Raw genomic sequence first — 16,833 nt, forward strand, 5'->3', positions numbered from 1 at the left:
CTCAGCATGATTTGAAGAAGTAGCAACAATAGATTATTTTGTGGAGCGCAATGATATGACAGTGGCTCCACATGTAAACACATACGCGGTTTGAGATCGAGCTTTATGTGGATCAGATAAATAACTTGCATCTGCATAACCAACAAGATCTGCACTACCTTTGTTAGAATAAAATAAACCAATATCAAGTGTTCCCTTTAAATATCGTGATATATGCTTAATCCCGTTCCAATGTCTCTGTGTAGGAGAAAATCTATATCTTGCTAGTAAATTAATAGAAAATGCTATGTCAGGCCTTGTAGCATTAGCAAGATATATAAGTGCACCAATTGCACTAAGATAAGGTATTTCGGGACCAAGGAGTTCCTCATCCTCTTCTGGAGGTCGGAACAAATCTTTTTCACTTCAAGTGATCGAACAACCATTGATGTACTCAATGGGTGCGCTTTATCCATGTAAAAGCGTTTTAAGACCCTTTCCGTATAGGCAGATCGATGGATAAAGATCCCGTCTGCTAAATGTTCAATTTGCAGATCAAGACAAAGTTTTGTCTTTCCAAGATCTTTCATCTCAAATTCTTTCTTAAGATATTAAATTGCCTTTTGGAGCTCTTCTGGAGTTCCAACAAGATTTATGTCATCAACATAAACAGCAAGTATAAAAATTTCTGATGCCATTTTCTTTATAAAAATACATGGACAAATAACATCATTTATGTAACCTTCTTTCATCAAATATGCACTGAGGCGATTATATCACATGCGCCAAGATTGATTTAAACCGTACAAAGATCTTTGTAATATGATTGAGTACATTTCACGATACTTTGAACTATAAGCTTCAGGCATTTTAAATCCTTAAGGGATCTTCATATAGACTTAATGAAATGAGTCGTATAGGTTATGACTTGCATTTAGATGGCATGACATCTTCAGGTGTCCGGACTACAAGTCTGATCCTCACAATCTTTTACAATATTGTGAACTATATTGTATCAAATATATCGTCGACGATCATTTTGTATCGGTTCCTAAGCGACATAACTTGTTGAGATCTCATCACTTTCTTTATTTTTAGGTACATGAACTTCTTCTAGAGTTTCATGAAATGTTATGTCGTGGGTTCTTCTAGAGCTCATTTACTCCTATCATATTTCAAGGATTGTTACCTTTGGAACCGATCGGTTTACTACACTTCATGCGTGCAGTAAACTTTATCCTTCAGGGACTTTAATTTTAATAGGAGCATTTGCTGCTGAAATATGATATTTAATTTTGGATCAGCAAATGCTTCTGCCATTTGACTTGAATTATCTTCTAAGTGAGGATCATATTAATGATAATTCGATTCATATAGCATATTTTTCAGCTGTTTATTTCATCCCCCAAATGTTAGAAAAACTAACACATCCCCAATCTTTTTTGGAAAACCTATCTTTGTGCATTGTGGTATAGAAATTAATCATATACCACACATCAAAATTTATTAGATGGTAAAAATATTATATTTCTGATCCTAACCAATTTGAGGGATGACTTATCATATTTTGTTGGTCTGATACATACAAGTATTGTTGTATGCAATTTAGAAAATCTTAGACCAGCACATGAGGTTTTGTTCTCATAAACAATAGTTTAATCATAAATATGAGGTATTCAATACTAAACTAGTTTGAATATAAACCAGTATCATCAAGATAAACTATCTTGATTTCATAATATGAAAATTATGCCCTTAATTGAGAAAAGCAATTTCAAATGTCAAACTGCAGGTTGACAATAAACACACATGTAACCATCTCATATATGCATCTATAAGTAGTTTACATGATAGGTGAATGAGCCCATATTCACCTTTTATATATTCTAGAATTCAGGGGTCTTAGTCCCAACTTTAGCTGGTATAATCAATTTATTATGAGAACAGGCAACACAAGAGAATTCTTGAAAAATCTTCTAGTTCTTCAGTATATGCTTATCTGAATTCTCAAATAGCTCATTTAAAAATGGTAAATAAAAACTTCAAGTTTATCATGATATGTGTTATCTCTTAGTAAGCTTCTGGTTTACTATGGCATAAACTTTTACATTAGTAAACTTTTAATTTACTGTGGCTACTTTGTATCAGCGAATTTCTGCTTTACTGTAGCTATTTTTGCCTCAGTAAAACTTCTGATTTACTGTGACTGATTTTGCATTAGTAAACTTCTGGTTTATCGTGATACATGATATAGTACAAATTGAAGAATATGGTGGGTCACTTCTTACATACATATTATTTTACCCTCTATGATTGTGGAAACATGAAGATTTCTAATCTTTCAATAATTTGTAGTCTCAATATGATAGCCATTTGTATTAGTAAACTTCATGTTTACTACAATATATGTTTTGACCATAATCATATAATATGAATGACATATTTGTATTTAAGCTCTTCGAGAGCCTCCGTTTATTATCCACAATCTAATATTTATCGGACACTACTAGTGTCATGTGTCTTCTAGACAAACAACTAGCTCTTCAGGAGTTGTTGATATATTTTGTACTATCAAATATTGCTCACACACTTCTGGTATCATGAGAGAAAATTTCTTCAAAATGACATAAACAAAATAAATATGATAGTAAACATCATTATCAAATCATAACTTTTATTTATGTACAACAATTACATAACCATATTATCTACTATAAACAACAAAAATTAAAATATTGACATTTCTATAGATTCATCACCGATCACATGACTTGTTTCTCCTTACGGGAGGGTAAAGTAATTAGCTACATCCAAATGCATGAAGTCTAAATTATCTTCAGAAATAAAATTTGCTTCAGCATTTTTCTCTGTCTTATTCGGGGAGGCCTGATACAGCTCAACCAGGTGCTTTGGCGTACGACATGTACGTAACCAGTGCCATTTTCCTTCACATCTATAACATGCATTTTCTACCTTTGCTATTTGCATCGCTTCATATTTTTGTTCTTTCATTTTTCACTGCTGGTAGTGAGGAGGGTTCTTTGGTGCATTATTATTACCATGATTTGAGTTTCTTCCCCGACACGGCTATGACCACGACTGGGGCCACATCCTCTTTCACGCTTAACTTTGTGAAAGTTCGTCTCCTTCATTTCAGGGAATGGACAAGAACCAGTAGGTCGGCTTTCATGGTTTTTCATTAACAGCCCATTATGTTGCTCGACTACAAGAAGATGTGAGATTAGTTCAGAATACTTTTTGAATCTCATCTCTCGATATTGCTGCTGCAGGAGCATATTCGAGGCATGAAAAGTGGTAAAAGTTTTCTCCAACATATCATGATTAGTAATATTATCACCACATAATTTCAATTGGAAAATAATTCTGAACAAAGCAGAATTATACTCACTGATAGATTTAAAATCTTGTAACCTTAGATGAGTCCAATCATAACGTGCATGTGGAAGAACGACCATCTTTAGGTGATCATATCTATCTTTCAAATTATTCCACAGTATGACTGGATCTTTAATAGTGAGATATTCTATTTTCAAGCCTTCATCGAGGTGATGGCGTAAGAATATCATTGCTTTGGCACGGTCTTGGTTTGATGCTTGATTTTTGTCCTTGATGGTGTCTGCCAGACCCATCGCATCAAGATGAATTTCAGCATCAAGCACCCAAGACATGTAACTTTTGCCCGATATATCCAGGGTTACAAATTCAAGTTTAGAAAAATTTGACATTATTTAGAAAAAGAAAGTCCGTACCTCTGATACTTTCAAAGTATTTGCTCGAGATGGCAGAGTCTTGTGCTGATAACGTGTTATAAAATAAAGACTGTAAAGTAAAGACAAGTATAGAGAGAAACTTATATATTATTCAAACTTCAAACTTATGTACATAATGAACTGAAATCGTCTCTATTTATAGAATAAAGCAAGTTGTTGTGTAAGCTGCTACTATATTAGATATAGATAATCTTTTATCGCGGGTAATGTTTATCCATAACGGGGTACCGAAAGGATAAGCTCATTGTACCAGATATAGATAATCCTTTACCGGGTGTGATGTTTATCCATAATGGGATACCGAAAGGATAAGCTCATTGTACTGGATATAGATAATCTTCTACCGGGGGTGATGTTTATCCATAACGGGGTACTGAAAAGATAAGCTCATTGTACCAGATATGGATAATCTTCTATCAGGGGTGATGTTTATGCATAACGGGGTACTGAAAGGATAAGCTCATTGTACTAGATATGGATAATCTTCTACCGGTGGGTGATGCTTATCCATAACGGGATACTGACAAGAAAAGCTCATTATACCAAATATGGATAATCTTCTACCGAGGGGTGATGTTTATCAATAACGGGGTACCGAAAGAATAAACTTCTTTGGGAGACTTATTTTCAATAGAGTACTAAACAGATAAACATATTTACGGTGGAGTCTCGTATAGATAAGCTTTTTCAGAAAGCCTATTTACAACGAAATACTAAATGAACATCCATAATATAATATATTTATAACACTTTCTTACTTGTATATAAATACCTAGTTGTTAGTTTAGTCAAAGTAGAGAGAACTTATTTTGTAAAAAGAACATCTGATTCAGTTGAATAAAGGCTCTCCTTTCTCTCTCACTCTGAATTAGGGTTCTGCCCGATTTCTCTTCCAAATTACTTCGATTTCTTGTATGCAACAGAGTTCAATCTTCATTGTTCCCTAACTTAAAAGAAAAAATAAATAAAAATTGTATCTTTATTAAATTATTATTTTTCTCATGTAATGAGGGTTTGAACAAAAATGTCTTGGAATTTTGAAGTCAAGACACTGGTAATCACAAAAAAATTATCAATCACCGATATCTCTGGCGAGTTCAATCTTCATTGTTCATTAATCAAAGGGTAGCTAACCCTTTGATTCATCAACTAACCACCTTAAAGTTTAAATTGTAATTTCTTTCTCCAAAACATTTTTAAAAAAAAGAAGGTGCTGCTTAGTTCTATGATGTTAAGATATTCGCTGTTTTTGTTAATTTCTCTGTTAATTATATAAAGCTGAAAGAGACTTATAAAGCTAAGATAAGCACCTTAATTCAATTCACTTCAAACTAAACGAGAATAGTTTCATTGAGATAAAGGAGTTAAAATCTTTTTCGTTAGCCAAAAAATAAGTATACAAAGTAATGCATCGTTTGGGAAGGAAGGGAAGGGGAAAAAATCATTCCACTGTTTCCAACTCGTACATCAATAAATAGAAAGGAACATTTGCGTACAGATTTACCCAATTTCTCAGTTTTATGCAAACGTGAAAGCTGATTAACGTTTGCACAGCCAAATTACAAGGAGCAACTGTAGTTAACATTTCACACACTGATCTGATGCACACACCTTTCAACCAACACAAGAAGATTTTAAACATACCCCTCAAAATTAAAGCAAAATTACATCCTCTTTTGCTTGCCACCAACAGAAGAATAGACTTGCTTCTTGCCATATCTTGGCCATCTAGAGCATATAAAAAATGTAACTATATACAATTGTCAGCACAAATATTCTGCAGGTATCTTGAACTCTATTAATGTTCATAGCACTTCATCAGTTTTTGTCAACATGAATAAATCAATAAACCTCTCCCCATCACTCGTCTTTGTTTAATTTCAGCTATTTGTAGCACAAGCTAGTCCTTGTCACGTGCTAATCCTTTATCCCGGAAACACAATTTAGGAAGAAGATGAATCGTGATGCATGTAGCAAGTCTAATCTAATTTGTGAAGCTAGTGGGTAAAAATGGTTTTTCCTGTTTCAAGCATTACTAAACCCTATGTATCATTCATTATGCAATTACTTCAAATCCTGCAAAAACACATTTAATCATCCAAAAGCTCATTTAATCATATATAGCACAGCTTAAGTGTGACCAGGAAAAAAGAAACAAGGAAGAAGGATAAGATGATTTACTCTCAGCCAAAGGATGGGCTATATTTTACTTGCTACATATGGGAAATGTGTCCTGACTGGGAGGAGTTGGCTGACCGCGACATCTTGGATCTTACAAATTTCAAAAGTTGATCAGTAGTTAAGATTTCACTCAAAAAGATCCTAGACTCTGCAAAATATTCTCAGCACCAATGGTGCAAGCAAGAATTGAACCCCATTTACTGCACAAGCACCAAATAATGTATGAGATAAGTCATGAAGTACAGACCACAAACTAAGTATGAACACAGTAGATATACCTACCTTGAATAGAGCCACCCTCCAATCTCATACACCATACCGCTTCAAAGCCATACTTAGACTTGGCATTACATTATATGCTTGATAAGATCTTCTCAATTCAATGATTGAGCCCACCTGCAAAGCAGAAGGAAGAGGAAATATTTCAGTACAACATCTGAATGATAATAGCCATTCTACCACATTCCAAGGTATAATAGTAGTGATTTCAACTAAGTGTAAGAAGAATTGCGAGACAACTTCACAAGAACTATTAGTCTCTTTGAATCTGAGCTTGTTAAGAACTCTGCCTATATAAGTTTATGGGTTACTTTCATGGTGCCTCCTTGTGGTTTTAATTGCAGTTTACTTTTTTTGCTATTATGGAATAGACATCACCTCATTGTGGACGAAAATCATGTGAATTACCTCATTACCGTCAAGTCATACTTGCCATTGCTATTAATCCTTTGTAACAGTAAAATTCCATATCTGCCTAGTGAAAATTTTAATACTCTACTAATCAACCCTCAATATAAAGACATTGCCTTATGATATTGCAATGGACAGAGGATTAAATTGTGGCCTGATGCATGGCTAGGTCACAGCCTTCTGAAAGATAAGGGAACTAGTTCCCAGCTATTTACAAGGTAGCTTTCACAACATGATGCATATATACCACAATATAGAGCAGATAACTACAGGAACATTCCCCTTAGAAGGAATTGTCAAGACTATGAGATTGGCCGTGCTATGATAAACAATTAACTTCTCCAAGGAACAAGAAGAAAAAGCAATTTCAAGGGCATAACTGAGGGTGTCCAACACGAACTTATTGGTTGCATAAAAGAGAATATCAAATACCATTAAAAGATAACAGAAGTCATTATCCTTCTCAATCGCTTCCCCAATAGATTAAGATGTGTAAAAGCAAGAAGAAGATATCTATTAATTAAATCGGCTTGAAAAATATTAAAGGCATCCATATCACATTCTTTTTATTCCTCCTTTTTTTCTTTTCGTTAACCTTAGGGTTAGGGAGCCTATTGGTGGGGAAGGGAGGGAGATTGTTTGTGTGTTCAGAAAGCAACTACACATGCCTTTTTCTGATGAAAAAAGATAATAGAAAGCAACTACACATGCCTGAATACCATGAACTTACAATCATTAGTACTGATGCCAAAAGTTGAAGGTAAGGAATCCATACAACAACAACAACAACAAACCCAGTGTAATCGCACAAAGTGGGGTCTGGGAGGAGTAGAGTGTGCGCAGACCTTACCCCTACCTTGTGAAGGTAGAGAGGTTGTTTCCAATAGACCCCCAGAGGTAAGGAATCCATATCACATTCATTTGGACTTTTTCCCCTTAACGTTTTAGAGAGACTAACTTACAATTATTAGCACTGATGTCAATCCTATTGCATATCCTTCATTGATGCGGCGCAAATTATGGTCTAGAATGGTGGATGTCGTGGCCAAAACACTTAATAACAGACCACCTGCACAACAATGCAATAAAAAAATAAAAAAAAAGGAAAAGCATCTTCTGTTAGCGAATCACACAACAAGAAATTGAGGTTTAGAGAGAGAGAGAGATCTGTACCCCAGAACCGTGTTGAAGCTTGGATCTTTGTCAGATATTCAATCGTAGCTTTTCCAGGCTTTATACCTGGAATTCTAGCAGCTATCTTGTTTAAGTAATCAGCAATTTCTTTTGGCATGTTGGCCTGGTCACAAGTTTACTGTTAAGTAAAACTGAGCAAGAGAGAATATCCCTGAAAACCTTTCAAAAGCTTTTCCTTCTTCAAGTGATAGAAGCACAGAAATCAATATGAGAATGACATCAGATAATCAGTTTTTAGTCACTTTTTCAATGCGACATCATCTTTCCTAAAAAGACTACCTCTTTCTACACATATTTTTATTCAGAGAAAGATAATATAGAAAATTCAGCCTTATGTGGTCTTCTATTCTTTTTTGACCTCCTGGCTACCTAATTAGTAACTCTTAAAGGTTGAGTTCAATTTCTAGTTTCGCCAACAGCTGCCCTGAACATCGTAAAGTCACCAGCATGTCTGGGTATCTTTTATTTCTTCTTTCACCTTTATTAGACCAACTGGGGGACTTCAATCCAAGCTACTAGATAGAAACTTTTTAGTCCAGCAGGATCCCTGTTAAAAAGGACCTAGCCTATTGAATTGATTCCACTGATGTTCTATCCACTCCAATTAAGCAGTAATAGTCAAGGAAAAAAAGAATTTGTGCATGTAACATTTTAAAATCCACTTTCTGCACGTTAATTAATGGCAAACTTACAATGTCAAATATGTTGAAGAGGAAGACAAAGAAAGCATAAACTGTATAGTAAACCCACGGATCTGCCCCAAGAGAAGTGTCAGGATTCAAAATATCTCTGAAGTGTTCCCAAAACCTTGAACCAAGAAGACTGTCAAAGAAAGTATGTGTCAGAAACCTGTAGCTGAAAATCTCAAAAAGCTTATTCTAACTGAAGCGCAAGTACAATATTGGCTCCAAATCACTAATGTAGGTAAGATCCTACTCATAAAACAATGGTAAAGAATCACTAAAGTTCTTTTCTTTTGTTTTAATATAAACAAAGAACCACTAAACTCCTGGTGTGACCGTAATGTAATTCAGTTGAATATAAAGTAACCTTGCAAGGATGTTGGGAAGTGCCAACAGATAGGAGGTAACAAGGATAGGCTGCATTCCTGCTGGATTTATGTTGAATGGTATATAGGGCTCCACCTCCGGAACTGGAGAATCTTCTCTGCTCAAGATGGGTAGCTTAAATCAGATGCCAATATTTAATATATTCACAAAAGAGTATTATATATATCTGTATGTAAAAGAAACTAAATTCTACGATAACTAGCTTCTACATTCCTAGATAGTACAAATTTAAGTCGTAACAAATTCCCAAGCCAAATAACAAATTTATTTCCAACTCAATTATTCAGGGTATCCTAAGTCTCAACTAGAGAGTTTCTTCTTGTATGTATGTGTGCGCATATATGAATGAGTGTGTGTGTGTGTACATATCCATACTTACATGGCAGGCACAAGCTAGACATGTTTGAGTGATTTATCCTCCAGAACACCAAACAAAATTCCTTTTTTCCAGTCATGAAATATCAATCAAGTGAAAAAATAGTTCAACCCTGTCCTACAAGGCTACGTGCTCAAGCAGTCATAAACTTGTCCCATTTGGTGGAAAAGTACATGGATTGTGCATCCAAATATGGCAGAGTACAATAACACCTCCCTGCTCTAATTAATCGCACTTACTTACACATGATCGGGCATGCAAGAGAAAGCAATTACTTCTGTATTGCATGCTCATGAAATCTATGATTTAAAAAAACACAAATATTATGGAAGTTTAGATGCATTCATACTAGTAACTGATATGAGCTACTCAATAATTCCTTGATAAGAAATTTCCACTCTACATACACTCCAGTTACCACCAGTACTAAAAATTCCATTATAAGATTTCATTGTAGTACTGGCAAGTTCTTAATTTAAGTTCCCATTATCACTCAAATAATGTTGTATAAGTTCCCTGAAATCTTAGCTCATAAAAACATTTACATGAGCATTATGCATACAGCTGTGCCTATGAAGCTTTCACAACATTCAGCAACATAAAATCTGACTTCAAACAAAAAGAAAATGCAAATCATCAGCACTTCAGAGTTCAAGTCACCTTGCAGCAGAAGCAACTTTAAAACCGTAATATTGCAGCTTTACTTTCCGGCACCCTTCACTCACAACGACGGCCCACATTGTAACAACAGTAAAAACACCTAGTACAGCAAGTACATAAGGCCACCAGCTCCCGCTACTCCCTGTGTATGTTAAGAATGAAAGGAAACTTTAATCAAGAATTTAGAGGGAGTGAAATATTCAATCCTTTTATCAAATTCTTTTGTTATGTACTTCTAACCATTTTCGGATCATGACCAAACTCCAACACAAGTAAAAAATGGGTTCAGGACAAAAGAAAGAATCAATTCTCGAACACAACATGCTGATGTAATTGCCAATTGATTACAATGATCGGAAAGAATTAAGAGGCTACAGTATCTCATTTGTAACCCACCTGCTATTTGAGTTAACATTTTCTGCAATGTATCTGTGTAGCCAGTGAGAATACCCACACAAATAATCAAAGTCGATCCTTGACCTGAAACCATCCATTAGTGGTCAGCGAACATGAAAAGGAAGAGCAAGGAAACAGAAAAGAAGAATCAGCCAAATTCAATTTCATTCAGATATAATTTACATCAATCAATGACTAGGTCTTGTTACCAAATTAATTGGGGTCAGCTAATTTCGGTTACATAATTCCTCAAATACATCAGTAGATCAACCAAGTCTATACCAAATTAGTTGAGTCAGCCAATTTCAGTCAAGTACATAATTCTTCGAACTTCTTACAATCTCAGATTTAAAGAGGAGAATTATAACTGGACCTCCCAAAAGTGTGCCATAACAACTCTCAACAGCCAGTGAGACTTTCATCAGAGATAAGAAGAATCATCATGCCACTAGTTTACTATTCTTTATGTCTCAGTCAAACAGGCCTAGTTTTCTTTTTGCAGTCCAGTTTCCCTAAAATAAAGTTTAAATACATTTTACATAACTCAAGATCATCGGCCATTTCTTTTAACTCTTCCCTATGAAACTCTGTTTCTATTCTTTTTTCTTTCTTTCTTTTTTTGGGGGGGACTAGAACTTGGTCACTATTTTATATATCCAGATCTAAAAATTAACAATGAATTCCACATGTTGTGTCGCTAAATACAAAATGATAAACATTTTTAGCTATTTACTAAGAATCGTGCCATGTCACCAGGTCAAACTAAGACAATAAGAATTGCATGAGGGAGTATCTAAAAGCCAAAGCACTACCCAAAGGAAAATAGTATGACATGAGAGAAGAGATGAAAAAATATATAATAAGAATAAGAATAATAGCAATAACAACAACAACAATAGTAGTAGTAATAATAATAATAGTAACATTAATAATAGTAATAATAATAATAATAATAATAATAATAATAATAATAATAATAATAATAATAATAATAATAATAAAGGACAAACAAGCAGCAAAGATGCCTATAACAGGAAAAAACAAGCAGAATTAGAAATCTAAGACAGAAAGGAAGAAAATAAGAAAGGAAGAAAGAAAAGAAAATAAGATAGAGAAAGAAGCACAGAAGGAATAAATACCAAACCCAGACTCTGTTATTGTGTCACAAATCCATGACATAGTCATTGCACCAGAAACTAAAAGGAAGGAAGTCATCAACACATGCTTAACCCTGCAACAAAATGAAGATTTATGTAAATAATACATTAGCAGCATGAGAAGAAACTTTGACCCAAACAACCGGGGATGAGGAACAATTATGTATCAAGATTTAGATGAGAGATGATTGGCGTTAAATATTTCAAGGAACAAGACCAATTCAATGCTATTATGCTGAAGGCATTTACACAGAAAAACATTTTCAGTCGCCAAAAATAATAGCTAATTGAAAGGGCTCTGGGATTTATCTTCAAATAGCACATGAGAAGAACGAATCCACAAGGAAGTTTGATTTGCTGATTATTCCAAATACCAATATCTTCTCTTTTTTAAATCAGTAAAAGAAAGATTTCATCAACTTAAAACCAGCACTAAGAGAGCGGATGAAGACTTCCAGCTTCAGAAAATCAAAAATCTTCAAGGAGTATTTCTCATCCGATTGAACAAAAAAGGAAAAGAGAACGTCAAAACAATCAAAAGTCAATGAAAAATTTATCAGAAAATGATCGAAAAACAACTGTTGCATTACTATTACCTACTTCCGATAGATAAAGAGGGGGCAACTTGAATATACCAAACTTGCCGCAATCATAGTATCCCATTCATTATGCGAGCTAGATGCAGTTGTTGCTTTTGATCACTATGTGCAGATAAATCAGTAACTATCTTCAATAAATTAATTTTCTTGAACCAAATTAACCACATTCCAATCCACCTTTTTCAAATCAATAGGATATATACCTTCTTTGCTCAAAGAAGAAGGCGGGTATACTTCCGGGGGAAGATTTTCAAGCCCTTCCTTTGCTCTTTCTAATTGAGCCAACAACAATGTTATACTTCAAACCGAGACATTGACGACACTTTAAGATGAGATATGTGGGATGGAGTGGAAAACAGGGAATTTACAACTTCATGACTTACCGTGCTTCTAAGCATTTTCAAAATTTTCAATAATATAACTTTCAAATTTTACATTGAACAATATGCTTAAGAAACAGATCAGCTTAAAGTAAATAGACAGCAAGAATAGTATTCACTTCTCTTTCCGAATTAGGAAAATAAGGAATATCAAAAAACAAAATTTGAAAATTTCCAAAGGTCATTTAAGTTTCCAAAGCTGGGAATCTGGGATAGAAAAAGAAATAACTTTAAGGCTACTTTATAGTTTGCACAGAAGAAATGGAGCTAGAATGACGCAATTTAAAGAAACAAAACTTTACTGGAAAATGAACTCCCATATTATGCAAGAAAAATAATACTCCACGATATTTTGTGCACAATGAATATTGAAAATAGCAAAAGTATGCTCACATTGATTATTACACGAAAAATTTGTACCTCTCTTACCTATGACTGGCAGCATATATCGAATATGGAAGTGAGTAACAAGAGAGAATAAGAGCCTCCAAAATTGCAAAACCAAGCGAGATCCACCATCTAAAATAGATCCAAAGTTTCATAAGCTTGTGCAATTTTTGATGACAAAACAAGGAAAATTGACCACCAAAGTAAAAGAACAACCCATCTCACTGATTCATATGAAAAAACTAGACATACATATAACTCTTGATCTTTTCATGCCCATCTAAGCCCTCTTTTCTCAGTTTCACCAAAGAAGGAAGAACATGACATAGTACCTGAACAGGGAAGTTAGCATTCACTAGTTTAGCACAAATCTGAGGCATTATGTAACAGAAAGATGAATCCTACAATTCCATATACCTTGGTCCCTATCAAACCACTGAATCAGGACACATGAATCACTTGCTCTTTCAGCAATAGTATTAATCAACTAAATGGAAAATGCATTCTGTTCCACAGCAATGAAAATCCTTAAATTTTTTTTTTTTTTTTTGAAGATAAAACCCTTTAAAAGAATGCTCTAAGCAAAACGACAATGATAAATTAAATGGAAATGATGTTGGAGGAATGCTTGAGGTAGTTTTGCAATGGTGCAGTCACTGGATGTGAGTATTATTATTGTTCAAATACCTTTTCTTATTATCTTGAATAGCACAAAAGTTTAGCTGTTATTTTCACTTTTCTCCAACTCGGATAACACCCTCCTCCAAGATTCCTTAAATCTCTTTTAGAAATCACTTTGATAGATGTCAATATTGTCTCAACATTTTTCACCAAAAAATATATTCTTTTTTTATAACCGAGACATGCCCGAGGGCCAGTGCATTCTTTTCACCTGACATTTATATACTACAGAACATACAAATGTAGGTCCACACAAAGATGTTGGTATTTCATACTCTATTGAGAAAAACTATTCTGGTACATCCCTCTGGTGGTCCGACATAACAAATATATTCATGTAAGCAGAACGTGCGAAACAAAAACTTCTTTGCATATAATAAAATAGCTTATGAAACATAGAACAGTGAAATGTTCTTATCCTGGTTCAAAAATTTTATATATGGTGAAAGTAAGCTGACCTGCATAAGAATTGATGCCGCTATCTGAGGACTGACCCCAAGTTGGAAAAGAGAGAGTTTCAGTTCAGGAGTGGAATCGCCAAGTTCATCTGCAAAGACAGTTTGATACTTCAATGGAAGAAAAAGAATCATCTTTTCACCCCTTCCCAAGTCCCCGTTCAGTGTCTGAAGAACCAATAACTTCAAACAACTCATTTCAAAACTGAACTCCAATAACTAAGAAAGTATAAGTCTAGATGAAAAAACAACTTACTAACAGATCCTGAGACAAAGCTGAGATAGTCTTCTGGAATCAACCTCCTGTCAAATCCTGGAAGAGGAATGAAATATCCTATACGACTGATGACAATTAAAATGGCAGTCACAAATAGCCTTCTCCGTATCTCACTCTTGAAAAAAGACTCAGCAGCATTATCAATGACAGATCCCAGTCTTACAAAGTTCAAGAATCTGTTTCTAAATTTCTTCTGCTTAAGCTGCAAGGATACAAAGTTATTGGCATCTGTAGATGTTGGTGACACTCCCTCACCTTCACTTATTGGTGAAGATTGTCCATAATGCAGCGTTTCTCCCGATGATGCCCTGATACTTGTATAGTGACTTGCAAGTTGATGGGTGAAATAGCTGGATAATTCTTTCCTACCATTAGACAATATCAGATCCTTTCGTGAAAAAAAGTGCCTTCTACTCGATTCAGAAAATTTTAACTTGAGAGGAAGGCGTGTTCTGTTCAATGGCAAATTATAGAAATGGAGATTACATCCAGCAAACTTTCCTGCTAGCCAAAAGTAAAAAAAGTTGGTCTTAAATGCGTTTCTACCAGAAAGAGCAAAAAATAGAGCTCGAGCGATAGGCCGATGAAGCAAATAAATATACTTTAGGTTTGTAAGATTGGCGCATAATCCGAGTTATATATTGCCGCAATCTGTATACAGTAAAATCAAGAGATTTAAAATATATTCTCTAGTTCAAATCAAGCAAAATTCACCGTTAAAATTACAAGTCTTAACAATTGCTTTTCCTAGGAAGATAATAACATAATTACATCCACTTGTAAAACTGCTTTACTTAGAAAATATAATTGTTTTTATAGGATAACGCCCTCAAGCAAGTACAGTAATATCAACCAAACGGAACCTGCAAAATTCGCTTAAATAAGAGTATATCATTAAAGAGATCAACTGCTTTGCAATTTACACTGTACATGTGTGTTTCAATTTTATTTATTTTTTTTGGATGGGTTCTTCATACTAGTCTTGAAGCCGTGACCTAGTAGAAAACTAGTTGTTGTATTTCAAAATCTGATCTTGAAACATTCTAGTGTAATCGAAAGAAAGCTTGGGCCAAATGGAAGGGGCTCCCAACGATAGAAGGCTTACGGGATAGGGGCATACTCACAAGAATTTCCTAACTAAACCAATTGGGGTGATAGACCCCCGAAGTAAAAGCATTTTTTCTAGCATTGAACCTCACATAAAAAACTGGAAAGCTTACAACACAGGTCTTTGCTCTCAACCTTCTTCATATCTTGCCTAAAGTTCTTACATTTACTTCTGGCCAGAGTTAATAAAAATCATATGTGGTTATGGAGACTTTAATTTTTATTTATTTTATGTTGTATTGGTAATGGACAAACCAGCTTGCCACACACTTCAACTAATTAACCGAGCAGCTAGTCCAGTGCACAAGCATACATTGCGAAGGAAATTGTGCCACGGACTTATCCCAAGTGGTAGCTGGAATTCGGACCTTGGGATCTCCAAGTTGTTACTCTCATGCCTCAACAATGGGTCAACAAGACTAGGTCATCCTCTTGGGGACTACGGACTTCATAATTTATGCAACTGATCCAAAGAACAAGTAACAACGCTGCTCATTTCAGGTGAAGAAGATGCTTGCCAACATAAACACTCGCAAGAAGGGGCAGATGGATGGTACAGCCATCCACGCATACAGCCTTGTAAGACTACATAGCACTCATCATTTCTTCAGAAACACCTCACTCCAACCATTTGAATCATATCCCTCAGTCCTCACCACGTAGTCATCAGTTATCTAAGCTCTCTTTGGTGCTGACACGCGCGCGCGCACACACACACACACACATAGGAGAGCAACCAACGATTCAACTGGAAATCAAGCTTTGAAATTTATTCATGTGACACCAAACACACAAAGATATAGAACGAAACAGAAAAGCAAGAGAAAGAAAGAAGTACATTATGAAATAACTATGGCAAAGGCGTTTGTTTGGAAAGTCTTAGCAGTTTTAACAATAAATCCAGCAAAGACGGACCAGTGATTAATTTGAAAACAAATTGCAAAAAGTAAAAAAGGAGATAGACTTGCCTCGAATCCTGAGGTCTGCCGTTGAGGAAAGCGGTGTGTAAGAGCTGAGAATAGCGGCTTCCATAGCAGAACTTCAGTGAAAAACTGCTCTAAAACCCTCAGCTCCTCACGTCCAAAATCAAAATTGTTCAATCCTTAACGCAGCGTCTCCAATATAGGAATTCGCATGTCAAACAGTCCACGAAACAAAAAGCTAAAGAGTCCACGAAAGGGTACAAAATCGCTGAAAACGGCAATTCTTTTGGCTGAGCTTCACCTATGGAACTGGAGAGACAAAAGGAGCACGAAAACTCAGACGAAGTCGAAGAAAGAAAACTCTCTGTATTGTATAAGTTGTGATTTGAGGGAACTGAGAATGTGTGAGATAGCAACTGAGAGACAGAGCAAGAAGAAAGGCGAGAGGCGGGGTGCGGGACAAAGATAGAAGAGCGGGCGACTTTGGGGGTAATTAATGCCGTCTTCTATTTTTCCCTCGAGGTTTCTTT

General features: G+C 35.2%; 1 protein-coding gene across 1 annotated transcript; it reads right to left on the reverse strand.

Annotated features, from left to right (window-relative positions):
- Nucleotides 1-5,382: 5,382 nt before the first annotated feature.
- On the reverse strand, nt 5,383-16,549 carry LOC104097467 (preprotein translocase subunit SCY2, chloroplastic). Its single transcript, XM_070188594.1, has 15 exons — nt 16,349-16,549; nt 14,253-14,774; nt 14,000-14,088; nt 13,113-13,192; nt 12,903-12,992; nt 11,477-11,568; nt 10,338-10,421; nt 9,942-10,083; nt 8,886-9,002; nt 8,528-8,657; nt 7,815-7,938; nt 7,604-7,710; nt 6,234-6,347; nt 5,952-6,151; nt 5,383-5,846 (listed from the first exon to the last, which is right to left on the reverse strand). The coding sequence occupies exons 1-13, from the start codon at nt 16,410-16,412 to the stop codon at nt 6,258-6,260; spliced, it is 1,731 nt and encodes a 576-aa protein (XP_070044695.1). The 5' UTR covers nt 16,413-16,549; the 3' UTR covers nt 5,383-5,846; nt 5,952-6,151; nt 6,234-6,257.
- Between the last annotated feature and the right edge of the window lie 284 nt (nt 16,550-16,833).

This window comes from Nicotiana tomentosiformis, chromosome 1, assembly GCF_000390325.3.
Source record: "Nicotiana tomentosiformis chromosome 1, ASM39032v3, whole genome shotgun sequence".
Classification (NCBI taxonomy): domain Eukaryota; kingdom Viridiplantae; phylum Streptophyta; class Magnoliopsida; order Solanales; family Solanaceae; genus Nicotiana; species Nicotiana tomentosiformis.

What these genes read in the sequence shown, in the direction of transcription:
- LOC104097467 (XM_070188594.1), bottom strand. Translation starts at nt 16,412, where the DNA reads ATGGAAGCCGCTATTCTCAGCTCTTACACACCGCTTTCCTCAACGGCA. An exon ending in CGGCATCAATTCTTATGCAG is followed by an intron (nt 13,193 to 13,999) that starts GTCAGCTTACTT and finishes TTCCCTGTTCAG; the next exon opens with GTACTATGTCATGTTCTTCC. An exon ending in AATGTTAACTCAAATAGCAG is followed by an intron (nt 10,084 to 10,337) that starts GTGGGTTACAAA and finishes TAACATACACAG; the next exon opens with GGAGTAGCGGGAGCTGGTGG.